Below are 16,151 nucleotides of genomic sequence, written 5' to 3' on the forward strand. Positions count from 1 at the left end.
TAAGGTGGTAGCTTCAGCCATTTTGGTGAGTTACTCAGTTTGCCTGAGTCTCTCCCATGTATACATGTCATAAAGCTTTGTTTAATTTTCTCCTGTTATTCTGTCTCATGAGAATTTAATTTATAGTCTGGCTAGAAGGACCTAGAGTGGGTGGAGGAAATGTCTTCCTCCCCTACACCTGAATTCCAAGAAACTGCAAAATACTTGTAACCCTAATGGAAAAACAGTAAAGCAAATTCAGTAGGGAAGCTGTACAATCCAGAGAAAAAAATTTAAAAAGAAAAATAAGCCACAATGTGAGTTCTACTCAAAGATGAATTTACCATAGAAAACTAAAAAATTTTAGAGAAAAAAGTTTTATCCATTTCTCTGAGAAAAAAAAAAACACGTCATGATTGCTAAAGAATTATTCTTAAGTATCCTCTTTTCCCAAATAGTCCATGACCATTGGAGCTTACCCACTTCAAAGTGTTGAATTCTGCTCCTAAATCTCTGATAGGAAGAGTTTTCCAGCCATTAGTGGATTATTTTGTTGTTGTTGTAACCATTGATCCCATCGTCGTTAAAATATTATCTCCCAAGGATACTTAGGTTGTCTGCCTGAAATATCTTCCACTTGAGTCTTCAATGCATTTTTTTTAATTGAACGAAAGTAATTTACTTATATAAACTATTAATAATACAATGTTGCTTTTAAAATGAAATCATGTGTATATTGTTGCATTCATAAAGATAAGTACACTAATCAAAAGCTATATGACAACGTTAATAGCAAATCCAAATATAAACGAAGATACTCTTCTGAATTCCATGCTTCGGCAAGCATCAAAAACCACCAATCTTTTAATCCTTTTCTTATGCATTATTCTGTATCCACGTTCCCTGCATCTGATTGGATTTCTGGATTTTATTTCATTTTCTGTGTGACATTCTCCACAGATATATAACACTGACTGCTGCTTTGGGGGTCGAACATCCTTCTGAGTGTCCACTGCTAATCCCTACTTATCACGGAGAAACTTCTCACCCTGTGCTTCCAAACAGATTCTGGCTGATCACTGTGTCAGGGTCTTTGATGTTTTCACTCTAAGTTATACTTACTCATCTAAAAGTTTTCCAGAAGTACGCCATTACCAGATGGGTAGGTGGGCATGTGGAAGTGGATGGGAGTGGACTGCTTCCAGGTACAGTTACATGCTAAGCTAGAACCAAATATCACTAAGAGTCATATAGGTCCTAGAATCGAAACCAGATTATCAGTCCAAATTTCAACTCTGATGTAACAGTTGAGAGCTCAGACTCTGGGGGCAGATTGCTTAAGCTGTTGAGTCTTTGCCTTGCAAACTGTGTGACTTTGGGCAAGTTATTTAACTTTTCTATTCCTCAGTTTTCTTACGTCTAAAATGAGGATAATAAGAGTTCTCATACTGTTCTTGTGAGGATTAAATGAATTTATAAAATTAAAGAATTTAGAGCAGTGCCTTGTACATAGGAAGTGCTATGTAAATTTTAACCATTGAGTTCTCCTTAGGGAACCCTTGGTGTGTTTCTCAATTTATTAAAAGTCCAACATCTAAATCCCTGTCTTCCCAGGAAGATCTTTGCACCCTATAAAGTTTTTTCCAACTTTCCTAAGCTCTATATTTCAAGATGTTTTTGATATGGTAACTTCTGTCTAGACACTCAGATCCAATTTCCTTTTTCCAGGCCAATTGGGAAGGTTCTGAGTTCTGCCTTTAAATGAATTTTCTGAAAATAAAACTCACTGACTCAAAGTTGACAATTTTAAAAAGTAGCTTCTCTAGCAAATGTTCATCTTAACAGGGCATGCAGCTCCATGAGAAATTTTACAACATGGACATGCTTCAATACACATTCTTAGTCAACTATTCATAAAGCTGAAAGTATAGCATTAGTGAAAACACTGAGCTTTGGACAAAGATGGAACCTCCAACCATCTTCTTTTCAGTGCTATATCAAAAAGACGCCAGAGTTTCTATATAAAGTAACTCAACCATGCTCAGGAATTTGGTTGATTCCTCTTCTGAGACTCAGAAGAGGGTAGATTTATAATTACGGATCATTTGCACTATTAAAGACCTCACGATAAATCCTTTAAAATGTCCAGTGCTGAGGTTAGAATAGTTAAGAGTAACCCTTGCACATTTATCTCTTGAATGTGAATATTTAGTACTATTAATTTAATAGTAGAGATCACGAACCAGATTTAGCACATTTTACTATTTTTTCTTATATTCAATGGCCAAAAATATTAGCAATTTTTAATAACAAATAGTGTTTTTAAATCATGTCATGACAATGTTTGCCTTCCTTCCTGTTAGGTATTCAATTACTGTAAGCTTTATAATTAAATTTCTGTCAAGAAAATGGCTATTTATATACCATTCTTCGCAAAAGGTATGTTTTCTCCACCCCCTCGCACACACAAACTCTGCTACACAGAGAATTTCACAATGTTAAGCCCATTTAAACACAATCCATCTTTCCTTTCATATAAACATGTCACCAATAACCATGAGCAGTTCTACAATATTCAGAGCTGTAAAAATGGAACAAAACTATGTATTTGAATATTATTCACCACCATTTTTGTGCCTTTTTATCTTCTTTAATCCTCTTTTTTTTTAATGTTAACTTTACTCTAAAAGGAGAAACCCAACATTCATGAACTAATAGTAGTTTAACTCCTTTGTTTCACAGAATCCTAAAACAAACGAACTAAACACTGAGACTTCTAAGGAGCTTAGGTGCAAGCATGTTAAGGAGCATGCACTAGATACCACAATTAGAGTCACAGTTGGGATTCGTCTCCATGTTTGCCTGACTTAAACATCTGGATAATTTTCTCAGCATTGCACAGTTCTCTTAAATGTATTTAAAACATCCAATGTGTTTAAACACCAAGATAAATGATGGAATCTTTTACTTTTTATCTGTATGTAGACACAGTCTGATTTCTAACTTCTCTATTTACAATATAAAGAAGATAAATACATTTTTAATGTATACAGAAGCATTTTAAAAAGTCATATCCAGGGGTCGTCCTGGTAGCATAGTGGTTAAGTTCACGCATTCTGCTTTGGCAACCTGGGGTTTGCCGGTTTGGATCCCTGGCGTGTATCCACACACCACTTATCAAGCCATGTTGTAGCAGACATCCCACATATAAAGTAGAGGGAGATGGGCACAGATGTTAGCTCAGGGCCAGTCTTCCTCAGCAAAAAGAGGAGAATTGGTGGCAGATGTTAGCTCAGGGCTAATCTTCCTCAAAAAAAAATAAATAAATAAAAGTCACATCCACTCTCAGTATGAAAAGCTATTAAATAGCCATGCCCACAGTATCTTTGCCATCATCATCAACTGCCAGTTATTGAGCACCCACTGACACTGTACTACACACTGATGGGACATTTTAAATGCTTCTTAATCTTCGATTAATCAGCACAGATTTATTCCAATGACAATGTATACTAAATCACTTCCTTGAAAAAGTGCAGTGTACCATCTCTTAGTGCTTATTCCAACATTTCTTTTTTTCAAATCAGCTGATTTGGAAACATTGAAGAAAGCTAGAAACATAATTGCATCCCATAGCTTCTCCTTCATGCTTCTGTTGCTTCCTAAATGAGTTTGGCAGAACAAAATTAATAGATTAGATTAACTGGGAGGAGAAAACTCTTAATCGAGAAAAAAAGAATGGTGTTTTTAAATACTAACATTCCATAGTGCATCTGCGGTCTTTCATTGTTTTTATTGATAGATTAAAAATTGTGTCTTCAAACCACAAAAATATTTTTAATTTTTAGTAAATTAAGAATGAATTATGCTTATTTTTCTAAAGAATATATGAATACGTGGAATTCAGGTAAGTGAACTCACAAATCATTCTAATTTTTCTTGAAGTGCATCTTCTTGGTTAGTATGAATCTTAATGAGACTGAGTTAGCTGGAGAGACTCTGTGTCTAACCGCCTCCGCCTGCCATCTTATTCTCACTTTGCATGCTTTGAAGAAATGGTCAGAACTACACATCGTCCACCTAATCAGTAACCAGCAGAAAGAATGACTTGCTAGCAGAAAATTTAAGTCTTCTGCCCAAACAGTTCCTTCTTTCTTTGATAAGAAAATAACTAATGTTTTCTTAGATTCCTCAGGAATGTCGCAATTCAGCAGATCCAAAACGTTTGTCTACAGAGAGGCACCCAATGGTTTGCAGTCATCCAACACCTGCAGTACATGACACTCCTGAGCCCCCTACCCAGCCCTGTTTGCCGTATATAAGTTGCTTCCAGATGGTATTTTTCAGGGATGATAATCTGCCATCTTCTGATCAGCTAGCTCATCACTTAATGAAGTTCTTTCTCTCTACCACGTTGCCTTGTGATGGATTGCCTTTTGTCTTGGCAGCAGGCAGCTCAAGCCCTTGCTCGATATCAAAAATACGTCCATTTTGTTCTAACAAGCAGTTTAATAACAGATTTGAGAACACAAATACACTCTTTTTAATATCCTATTTTGCACTATAATGCCATTACGTGGAAAACAAAATCAATCAGGCTGAATAGTTAGAGAATTATTATAAATCTCTAAATCATAATAAAGCAGGAATAAAAGAAATATCTTAAGGATGTTGAGTTGGGCATATCTACTAGTCACCACTATCTGTTCTCCTTTGTTTCTGAGAACTCAAGGTTCTTGTATTTCCTCATCTGCTTGAAGTTAGATATGGTCATTTGACCTCCACTAGAAATGATATATAATCAGAAGAAGTGTCTTTTATTTTTAAGTGGAAACATTTAGTTGTTGGTGCTCAGCCTTCTGGCCTGTTTTCCTCCTCCTGTAATAATAGTGGAGGAATTTTCTGATACAGAAACACAACACTCAGCTGCCCTTGGAAATGCTTAGACTCACAGTGGACTTTGCTTGAGGGAATAACAAACTTTGATTATTTCAAACCACGGAGATTTTGGAGTGTCTTTCTAAGGTATAATTGAACCATTCTGATGGATGTGAGTACATGTAATAATTATAGGTTAAAACTGCAAATCTTAACGAGACATATATAGTTTATAGTTTGTTTTTGCTTCAATAAAGATGACCAGTAACTGTAGGACATCAAATTTGAATGTTTTAATATATGATAGTGATTCTATATTACTTTATTTTCTTTGTCAATAGAATCCTTAAGAAAATCAGGCCTGAATTATGCTTTTTAACTGTTTAGCTTAGCAGAGAATGATATCTCCTGGTAAAACACAGAGAGAGAGACAGAGAGAGAGAGATCTATCAATCATCTATCTTTTGTCCTACTTGCTTGTCAACATTTCTCTATCCTTTCTTTAAGTCCTAACTCAAATTACCTATCCCCCATGATTCTGCCACTCCACAAGTCATTTTATTTTGCTTTTATTCCCATAGTGCATTGTTACATCTTTAACTTTTCAATCAGGTTGCTAAAGATTTTTGAATGTGCTTGGTTGTGTTGATACCTCCAAACTTGCCATAAAAGACAAACTTGCCCTTGCATCTAAAAGATGCAAATCCCCAGTGCCTCATGTTTTTATTTTGTGAATCTCTTCTGTTCCATCTTCTAAATCTACGTGTTGTCTTGACCAACCTCTTTAGCTGCCTTCTTGGTTCTTATTCTTCAGTTGTCCTTACTGGAACTTGAAGTTACAGTCTTTCTCCTACTGCCTCAGGATTTTTCTCCTGGCACTTAAAATTAAGCTCATTTTGCTAACATACTCCACAATATGTTATCATTACCATTATAACCACTCTTAGTTACTCCCTTGCATAACACTCAATTTCTTTGCTCCTCTCTTGCTTTGCTTTGTTTTACCCAATTGGTAAATTAAAATCCTTGTTGTATTCAGCGGTCTGCCTCCCGTGTACCTTCACCAGCACAGCTAACACAGCTTAGAAGAACTCACAACCATGTTGACTGGTCTGAAGTTAAATCAGGGTCACATGCTCCACCTTGTTTTCTTTTATAATACGAGGACTTTCCCTGATCCTGGTTAAGCCAACCCCTGCAACTGTGCACTAGATCTGCTTCTCTAGGCTCATCTAACTCAAGACCAAGGCTCTAATAATTATCCAATCTCTTGCTTACATCATCAAATATTCCCTCTTTATTGGGTCATTCCACAAAATATATGAACATGCTGTTATTTCTCCCATTTTATTAAACAAACCTACAAACAAAGAGCTTTGTTGTTCTCAGTACTCCTCCAGCACTGACCATCTTCTCTCCTTATCTTTAGAGACAAGCTTCCTGAAATTGATTTCTGTACTTACTGTCTCCAAATTCTGCCCAAACTTCTGTCTTGAATCCACTCCATCAGGTTTCAATTACCACCATCTACTGAAAGGGCTCTTAACAAGATCACAAAAGACCCACATTTGCTAGATGGAATGGTCATTTTTGAGTCCTTATTTTGCTTGATGTGTCAGCAGCATTTAAAGTATGTATTTTCTCTCCTCCTTAAAACAAGTTCTTCAGGGCTGGCCCCGTGGCCAAGTGGTTAAGTTCGCATGCTCTGCTTTGGCAACCCAGGGTTTTGCTGGTTCGGATCCTGGGCGTGGACATGGCACTCCTCATTGAGCCATGCTGAGGTGACATCCCACATAGCACAACCAGAGGGACCTACAGTTAGAATATACAACTATGTACTGAGGGGGTTTTGGGGAGAAGAAAAAGAAGAAAAGGAAGGTTGGCAACGGATGTCAGCCAGGGGCCAATCTTAAAAATTTTTAAAAAATCACTTAGCTTTCAAGATACCATTCCCACCTGTAATTCTTCCTACTTTTCTGCGCATTCCTTAGACATTTGGTTGTTCTTCCTCGGTTTACCAACCTGGAAATGTTGGAGAGCTCCAAGGCTCTGTCTTTCAAATTTACTCAGGTTGTTAGTCTCTACTCTCTCCCTAGAGCTTATCTAGTCTCATGTCTTTAAATACTATCTGCATGTTGATGATTACCAAATTTTTAGCTCCTGCCCAGACCTCTCTCTGGATACTCAATTATACATCTGGTTTCTTGTCATTTTCTTTTGAAAAACCTGTAACATGCTGCTAAACAGTAGACCATGGCTCAAATAGTAGAATAGCCTTTTGCTGCTAAACAATAGAATCTCTCCTGTGATTATGTTACACCATGTGGTAAAGGTGAAGAGACTATGGAGATGTAATTAAGGTCCCTAATCAACTGAGTTAATCAAAAGAAGATCTTCTGGTGGGCCTGATAAATAGGTGAAGCCTTTAAAAGAAAGCCTAGAAGTCAGAGACAGAAGTCAGAGGGTGATTCCCCTGGTGACCTTGAAGAGGCAAGCTGTTGTGTTGTGGGAGGACGATATGGTGAGGAATTTTGAATGTTCTCTAGGAACTAAGAGTGGAACCCAGTAGACAGGAAGCAAACAAGCACTTCAGTCCTACAATCACGAGAAACTGAATTTTGCCAATAACCTCCTAAGCTTGGAAGAGAATCGTGAGCTTCAGATACAAACATAGCCTGGCTGAAACTTTGACTGACCCTTGTAAGACCCTGAAGAGAAGTTAAGCCATGCCTGATTTCTAACCCATGGAAACTGTGAGATAATAAATCTGTTGAGCTTTTTTTAACCCACTATATTTGGGTAGTTTGTTAGCAATAAAAATAGTACAACTCCCTAACTGGTCTCATGAATCTCTAAACTTGCAACTCTCCAAGCATTTTATATTTCTCTACTCTACTTTCTGTCTTAAGACTTTTTATACAATTAACATGTTTATATTTGATTATTCATTTTATGTATTCTCTTCCCCAGAACGGAAGCTCCATAAGAGCAGGGATTTTATTGATTTTGTTCATCGAGACATTCTCAGCATTTACGAGCACACCTGGTTCATAGTATATGCTCAGAAAGTTTCACAGAGTAAAAAACTATTCCCATATCTATAATACAGCATGCTTGAAAGTTTATGGATCCTAGAAAATTCCAATTTCTGTGCTTCTTTTGCCATACTTTGACATGGAGAGCAGATCAGAAAAAAATTATTTTTCTCTTGAGTAGATTATACACATCCATATTTCACCCACTTTATTTTGTAATCTTAGAGATGGGGAATTAAAATTTCTTTATCTTTACACTTCCAAATAAATTAACACTCCCTAATGGTGCTACATAAATATGTGTTTTGCCATTTAATTTCAGCTCTTACATCTGGAACATACCTGGGAGGGACGATAACAATGGAAAAATACAAATTATAGCAGGACTTAAATATTCTCAGATTAAACTATAAATATTGCTCCTAACCAGTGAAGTAATTATATTGTGTGATCCTTATACTTTCTATGATAAATTACAAAAATACCTTGAAAATAATTCTGTAAATCCAATTAATATCTAAAATAATCTTTGCACTTACTTCTTGCTATTAGGAAAATGCTAACATTTATACCAGTTCTTTGGGACAAGAGTTGCTGGCCAGTACAAAGAACAGTGCTAAACAAAATGATTTTTGTCAGATAAGACAAGTTCAGGTCGACAGCAACCAAGGAGTATAGAGAAGAGAGGACAAACAAGGTTAAGGAGAACCTTAGAGCAAAGAAAACAGAATTACCTAGAACAGAATTTCTCAACCTGTGTTCTATTGAAATGTGAGGCCAGATAATTCTCGGTTGTGAGGTACTTTCCTGTGCATTGTAAGATGTTTAACAGCATCCCCCACCTCTACTCACTAAATGCCAGCAGCTTCCCCCTTCCACTCAGAACGACTAAAAATGTCTCCTGATATGGCCAAAAGTTTCAGAGAGTAGAATTGCTCTCCTCTTCTCACTGCAAATTATTCCAAATTATACTCATTCTACTCATTGCAAATTTTTGGTATATAAGAATAAGAAAGATATTAAAGTACTAGATCCAGAGTATCAGAGGTCATAAAATTCAAAATATATGATTAGCAAGCAAAAAACATCAAATTTCTTCTTTTTACCCAAAGAGATCTTTGATTCTTATGAAATTTCACTCTCTCTGGATGAGTTGATAGATAAGTATTCACTGTTTGGCTGCCTCCACAATGAAACACAGGTTGTGGGCTCTGTGTTACTCTTTCATCTTGAACACACTCTGTGAGTGATGGTCAAGTGTGAAAATAAGAATTGTCCCTAGCCTTAATTATTCTCAGAGAGTTCACTATAAATATAGTTCTTAATTTTCATTTGGAGAGAACAGGCATACTTGTTGGTATAAGATATGAGCAATTAAAGAAGGAAAATAATGGTAAACAAAACCCAGACCATCAATACCCCAGCATCAAACCATATTTCTAAAAGGAAGGAAACGTTTGATTTAGACATAGTTGGCAGGACATTAATAATAAATTAAGTGCAACATATTTAGGCAAACAGAAGGTGGAGACATCATAACAAAGATGAAAGATGAATGAGACAGAATGACAAGACATGTAAAAAAGTATTACAGCAAAAAAAAAAAAAAAGAAGAACCATTCAGGAAGAAAACGTACCTAAGGAAATAGAAGAATTTACCTCTAACAAATGCTTCACACTTCAATAATTGATAGACATTGTAAAATGTATGGACAGAGCAAATGTAAGATTATAAGGCAAGATAAGAAAATGAAAAAGAACAATAAATAAAGCACGAAAAAGGAGGGTACGTATACTTACATGTATAAGCGAGGAAATTAATTACCGAATAGCACCATTAGACAAATGATAATAATATATGAACAGTTTAGAAGATGTTCAGAGAAGACACATCTAAAAAATAAATCATTGATGTGATAAAAATTGCTAAGAATGGAAAGAAAATTTTGACAATAATAAAAGTAATTTTAGAGAAATAAATATAACAATAATCAAACATAGATAATTGGTGTTCCTGAAGTAGAGAAGAAAAAGATAAAACAAATTAAAAAATTAAAAGTTATTTGGGGAGTAAATGCTAAATGAAGATAAAACAGAATATTCATAATTACATTGAATGTCACAATCTGGAGAAAATTATGCAAGAGACTACTACTATAGGTTAACACACACAAATAAATATAATCAGACAAAATTACATTAGATATACATGCAAATGCATTAGAACATATATTTATATATCATATAATATAATCAGAATACATATACTTATTTCTATTAAATACATTTATATATAATATATATATAAATATATATATTATAAATAATAATATATAATATATTATATAATAATAGAAATATATATATTATAAATAATATAATATATATAAATATATAAATATATTTATATACTAATATATACTATATAATCTCCAGAGTAAGCTACTTAAGTTTAAAGATACAATGGAATCCCAGAGTATCCAGGCAGAAAATTAAATTACTAAATCAATGATAAATTTAGATAGTCTCACATTCCTTCACTCCAGATAAGAGAGAAAAAGAAAAAAATTCCAAATTCATATGATGATTCATTATGACCTTCCAAAAACTTGAAAAATAAAAAGAATATAAATTTCTAACTATATCGTGTATTACTTATAAGTAATAATATAAAATATATTTTAAAATATAAGTAACTATAAGGAAAAAATAGTAAAATATTATCATGTGAAATTAAAAAGTCAATTGAAATAGTAGCATATTATATCTAAGTGTATTTCAATCCAGAATATGGCTTCAATTTTGGAAATTCCATTAATATAATTCACTAAATATACAAAAAACACACTTGATAAAATTCAACCATAATTTTTTATTTAAAAAAAATTCTGAAATGAAAAAGCAATGAGTTGTGATTCACCCTGTCGCGTACTGAATAGAACAGTCAACTAAGGAGTAAACGGAACATTACAACAGCAGCGCAGGAATAGACAGATTGATTTAAAAAGAGAAGAGTCTAAGTATATCTAAGAAAATACACATTCAAAGCATGACATTGGTGAAATTTTACAAGATTTTTTAGAGATAACATTTTATATAAATAGTTTCAGGACGACTGATTACTGTTACATACACTGCTACTACTTCTAAGCACATTAGGAAAAAATGCTGGATTGCTATTTCATCCTCTGATAGGCTCCTTGTTTCTGGTCTCCACCCTGGAAAGTTTATTCTTAACAGAGCAGCTCATGTGATAATTTAAAAACATATATTAGAGCTTGTCAACTTCTTCTCCAGTCCGTTTCTTGTTTTCCATTCCATTCAGCATAAAAGCCAAGTCTGTAAATGGTCCACAAGGCCCTAAATAATCCGGTTTTTCTTCTACCTCTCTGATCTCCTTCCTACCACTCTTCCCCACGGCTTCCCTCGGTCCACCCACGCCGAGCTGTGGCTGCCCCGCAAACATGCCTTGTCTGCTTCTGTCTCAGGGCTCTGGCTGTTTCCTTTACCCACGAATCTCGCCTCTCAGAGAACTCTGTGGCTTATTTCCTCCTCCTTCAGGTACACGTGTAATGCCATCTGCTCAGAGAGACCTCCCTTCCCCTCCAACTACAGCATCAGCTCCCAGATGCCAGGACCTTTCTAGTTTATTCACTGCTGTATTCCCAGTGTTTATAGCAGTGCCTAGTCCAGAAGAGAGTCTCATAAAATCATGAATACATATATAGAAACAGGACTAAATGAAGGAACAAATAAATTTTATGCTTTTGACTCCTCCAGTTTTACATTCTGAAATCAAAATCACTCAGCCTATATAAATAAAAAGTACGGACCTTTATTTTTATTGTTTAATATTGTAATTTCAAACAATTTAAAATAAAAAAGCTGATTGGTGACTTTTTTTTCCTGTTCAAACTTCTATTGGAAAAGCCTTACTCTAGAGAAATGGAGTATTCTGACCTAACAGAATATTGCAGTGAATATAAAGCAATTGTGGGTGGCAAATTACCAAAAAAAGAAAAGGTTAATGAACAAATTATCATCCCCCAACATTTGTGTTCGTAGTATAATTTTGTGTCCCAAAAGAAGTATCCTTCCTTCCTCAAGAGGGTGGCAGTTTGCCTTGGTCCAGAATTCATTCCCCCAGAATAGAAATCCCATGTGGAAAGCAGCCCAAGGTTTGCACAGAGATGCTTTCCCTAGGTTCAACAAGTGTCCAGTGAGTTGACTTAGCCATCTCCAGATACCTTGCCATCCTGGTCTGGAGTATGAAGAATATATTTCTCAGGACTCTGCCTGTGACAGTGGCCCCTTTTCCTGCTTCAGGACATAACATATCTTATTTTTAATTTAATTTAATTCTGGATAACTTCTATCTCAAGGATTTAGACAGGGATGGAGATCCCCAGCCAAGGGTGAGTGTCGCCTCCTTCCTTCACCAGCTGTGATTTGCCATGCAGTATCATCTTTCTCACTCCCTAAGGAGTTAAAAGTAGGTGCTCTCACTGCCTGAAAGGCTAATGACTTGTACACTTCCTTCAAACGACTTTGACCTTTTATCCTAGCAGAAGCCATCTGAGCTGACTACTATTAATGGCACTGGTTTCCCATCTATGTTCTCCTAATGGTAGTTTATTTCTGGGAATTACATGACTTGCCCTGCTCCACTGGTTTCCCACTTTAGTACCCTGACAGACATCTGGAGCTCTCCTTCATGAGATAAACTGGCTACTGTAATCTTGAATCCCTTGGCAGAAATCGTTCCCCATTGTGCAATTTTTGAAACCTCAGTCCAGCAATGTGACTCTTCTGTTCTGTGTTCCCCCAACATTTCTGGAAATTCAGCTGAGATTAATTGCATACTGAGCAAGGCTCTTCAGTATCTCACCCTTGTTTTACCCTGCAAAACAGAAGTGGGATAGTTTCCTTCAGTTCTTTGCGTGTAAAAAGAAAATGAGGTTAATAGCCAGTGGCAAAATTCCTGCCAGACAGGATCCTGATGCGGAAATATAATTTAAAAAAACCTCCTGCCAACCCAGAAGACTTCTCCACAATGGTAGTGGAGAAAGACAACAGTTTTATTATTGAACAAACATTAAACCAGAATGTGATGCACATCACAGGTGATCTGTTAAGTGATTGCGAAGACAGAAACGAATCTCATGCCCTTATAAAGCTGTCTTAGTCTGTTTGGACTACTGAAACAAAGACATCATAGATTAGGAGGCCACCTTCCCACGGGCATCTTGCTCCAAGTTGGAAAACTACCTTCTGTCATAAAGATATGAGAAGTTTGTTTCTCCTCTAGATACAGCCTTAGCTAACATAGATGGTCATCCCAATTGCCTGGTAAAGTTAAGATGAAAAATGTGTGACAAATGGTATGGTCAAATCCTCTTACTTGAGGACTAGTGATTGTTGATCTTGAGAACATGTATGTAAAGTGTTGTATTTGCTTGGCTGTTGTTATAGGCTGAATGTTTGTGTCCCCTCAACATTCATAAATTGAAATCCTACCTCCTCAACGTGATGGTATTAGGAGATGGGGTCTTAGACTGATAATTAGGATTAGATGAGATCATAAGGGTGGAGCCCTCGTGAATGGGGTTGGTGCCCTTATAAAAGTCATGTGAGAGCTTGCTTCCCTCCTCTGCTCTCTGACATGTGAGGATACAATGAGTAGTCAGCCGTCTGCAGCCCAGAAGAGGGCTCTCACCAGAACCCAACCATGCTAGCACTCTGCTCTCAGACTCCCAGCTCCCAGAACTGGGAGAAATAAATTTCTTGTGCTTAAAAGCCACCAAATCTGTGATGTCTTTGTTGTAGTAGCCCAAAAGGACTAAGACAGCTTTATAAGAGGCTGAGATTTCTTTCTGTCTTCACAACTTCTTGGCGGATTGCCTGTGAGGCGTGTCACATTCTGACTTAATGGCTATTCAATAATAAAACTGTTTTCTTTCTCTACTCCTTTTGTGGAGAAGTTTTCTAAATTGGGAGAAGATCTTTTTCAATTGTATTCCCCTAACAAGATGCAATGTCAGCAAAAATGTTACCAGAGAAATTAAGCTGGTAAATATTCCTTGACTCAGCTTCTTAAGTCAGTTCCCCAAGGAGTTATGGTTGGGTTGCTGGTGATGAAATTTTGCCAGTGCAGGGTGAGGTTCTGCCAAGTTTCACAAAGCTCTATGCCTCAAGTCATAAAGCCCAACTACCTCACCTGAAACTCTAGCACCTTTGCCTAGTATGGGCAAAAAAACAAAAAACTTTAGAAATTTACTGAGATTAGGGAACAGTTTCCTGCTATGCTACCAGTACATCTGCTATTTTACACTGTAGATTTCTTAATAAGAAAACTAGGTGTCACCCATGCAAAATTACACTGTTAACTATCTGACAATGACTAAATTGTGAATATAAGCAATCAATTCAAAGCCTAAAAGAGGAGATCGGGAGGTCTGCCAAGGACCTAATATGCACAGAAATAGGAAGAAAAGAAATGACATGGTTTGTTAAAGATTAAAATGTGCATCTCTTCACATTGGATTCAGCTACAAGCAAATAGAAATAATAAAACTAAAAATCAGTGGCCTAAAGAAGTGATAATGTCTTTTCTATCTCACAGAACATGGAGAAGTTTACTATTCTGAAACCAGACAGGCTCAACACTTGTACTGTCTTCAGAATTCTGCATACTAAAGAAAGAAAAACAATTTGCTAAATCTTAGAATATCCAAAAAGATCTTTTTATACCAATTCCTCAGGGCAAGAATTGCTTCTACTTCCACATTTACATAACTAAGGAAGGTATTTTTTCCCCCCAAAATAGAGAACATCCTCATGATGACTTGGCATTTCCATCTCTAGGCAGAAAAGAGATTGGCTCAATTGTTTCCAAATTCGAGGGCAGCAGAGGCCCTGTGATACCCCAAACTTTTAATAAGTGGCTTATATTTACCGCAATGCCTAAACGCTTATCTTGTAAAATGATCCTTCAGTTCATATCTGTTCTGTTCCCTGGGCCCTACAGGATCGAACTCATTAGTTCATTCATGATCTAAGACTGTGTCTGTTTGTCTCAATATCAGTGATGACCTTGACATCATACCCTAAATCTGATCACTTTGATAAGGAAAATATACAGCTGGATTGTGAAGTGTCCAAAGCAATTATAGTGGACATCAGGTATTTTTATCAGTCCAGAATATCTTCTTATTCTTTTGGTAAAGCAGGATCTATCATTTATTTAGGGAAACTAATTTTCCCCACACTGTGGATCAGTACAATTTTTCATTGCCAAGCTAATAGCACCTCCACCCTTCACTTCTAGGAGCAGGGATGATCCTGTGTGACCCAAAGAGGCTAAACAGAATTTCTCTTGTATACTTCCATCTTGTTAGAATCACACATTTATAGAAGTTAGTAAGAGGCCAGCCAGTTTGTCGACAGTGTGTTGTCTAAATGAGATTCTCCACATGAACTTCAGATTGCGATACCTCTTGCTGCTCTTCCTGTCTTGCCCAGTCCGACATATATTTTTCTTAGATTTTTCAAGTTTATGAGAATGGTAGGTTGAAATGTTGCCCTCGATTCTTCGCCTCTTCCATCATCTATACTCATGCCATGGACCCATCTAGGGTTATATATTTCCCCTCGTCTTGTATTTCTCCATACCTCAATCTTGGTTTGGGCCATATGACTTGCTTTGGCCAAATGAAAGTCCTTCTGAGCCTTGGACTTAAGAAGTCTCCCATGATTCTGCTTGCTATTTAGCACCTCTGCCATCACAATGTAATATTATACTTGGGAAAACTTGCTGCTCCCAAGAAGACAAAGCAGAGCCACCATCAAAGACGGTGACAGCTAAGTGCAGCCTCAATCAACCACCAGTGAGCTGGCCTGCAGGTAAGAGAATATAATAAATGAATGCTGTTTAAATCCGCTGCATGTTGGGGTGGTTTGTTACATGGCAATATCAGATTGTTACACTTAGATCCCTTTGCATAAATTCTCTTTTACTCCCTCAAAATGTCCAGGTTTCATTCCAGTTACTGGTACCCACAGAGTGCCAATATTGATTTAATAATTAAGGAAATCATCATGTTAGTTTCTATCCTATAAAGATCCAAGAGTTGCTAGGAAATTCTGAGCATGGTTAAAAATTCCTTGATTATGACGTCCTGATTTCAGAAGTAGACTTTCATTCAAAAGGATATTTCACTACGTTTTAGAAAACTTGGTCTTGGTTCTTGAACTTTCAAT

The 16,151-nt window shown here is 36.3% G+C and overlaps 1 protein-coding gene across 1 annotated transcript; it reads right to left on the bottom strand.

The window, feature by feature from the left end:
* Window positions 1-752: 752 nt before the first annotated feature.
* On the bottom strand, window positions 753-15,674 carry LOC103544493 (uncharacterized). The gene is made up of 2 exons (XM_070630941.1): window positions 15,564-15,674; window positions 753-1,001 (listed from the first exon to the last, which is right to left on the bottom strand). Exons 1-2 carry the CDS (start codon window positions 15,672-15,674, stop codon window positions 753-755), a joined length of 360 nt encoding a protein of 119 aa, XP_070487042.1.
* Between the last annotated feature and the right edge of the window lie 477 nt (window positions 15,675-16,151).

The sequence above is a fragment of the Equus przewalskii genome, chromosome 8 (assembly GCF_037783145.1).
Source record: "Equus przewalskii isolate Varuska chromosome 8, EquPr2, whole genome shotgun sequence".
Taxonomy (NCBI): Eukaryota; Metazoa; Chordata; class Mammalia; order Perissodactyla; family Equidae; genus Equus; species Equus przewalskii.

What these genes read in the sequence shown, in the direction of transcription:
- LOC103544493 (XM_070630941.1), bottom strand. Translation starts at nt 15,674, where the DNA reads ATGGCAGAGGTGCTAAATAGCAAGCAGAATCATGGGAGACTTCTTAAG. An exon ending in TGGCCCAAACCAAGATTGAG is followed by an intron (nt 1,002 to 15,563) that starts GTATGGAGAAAT and finishes CGTGATAAGTAG; the next exon opens with GGATTAGCAGTGGACACTCA.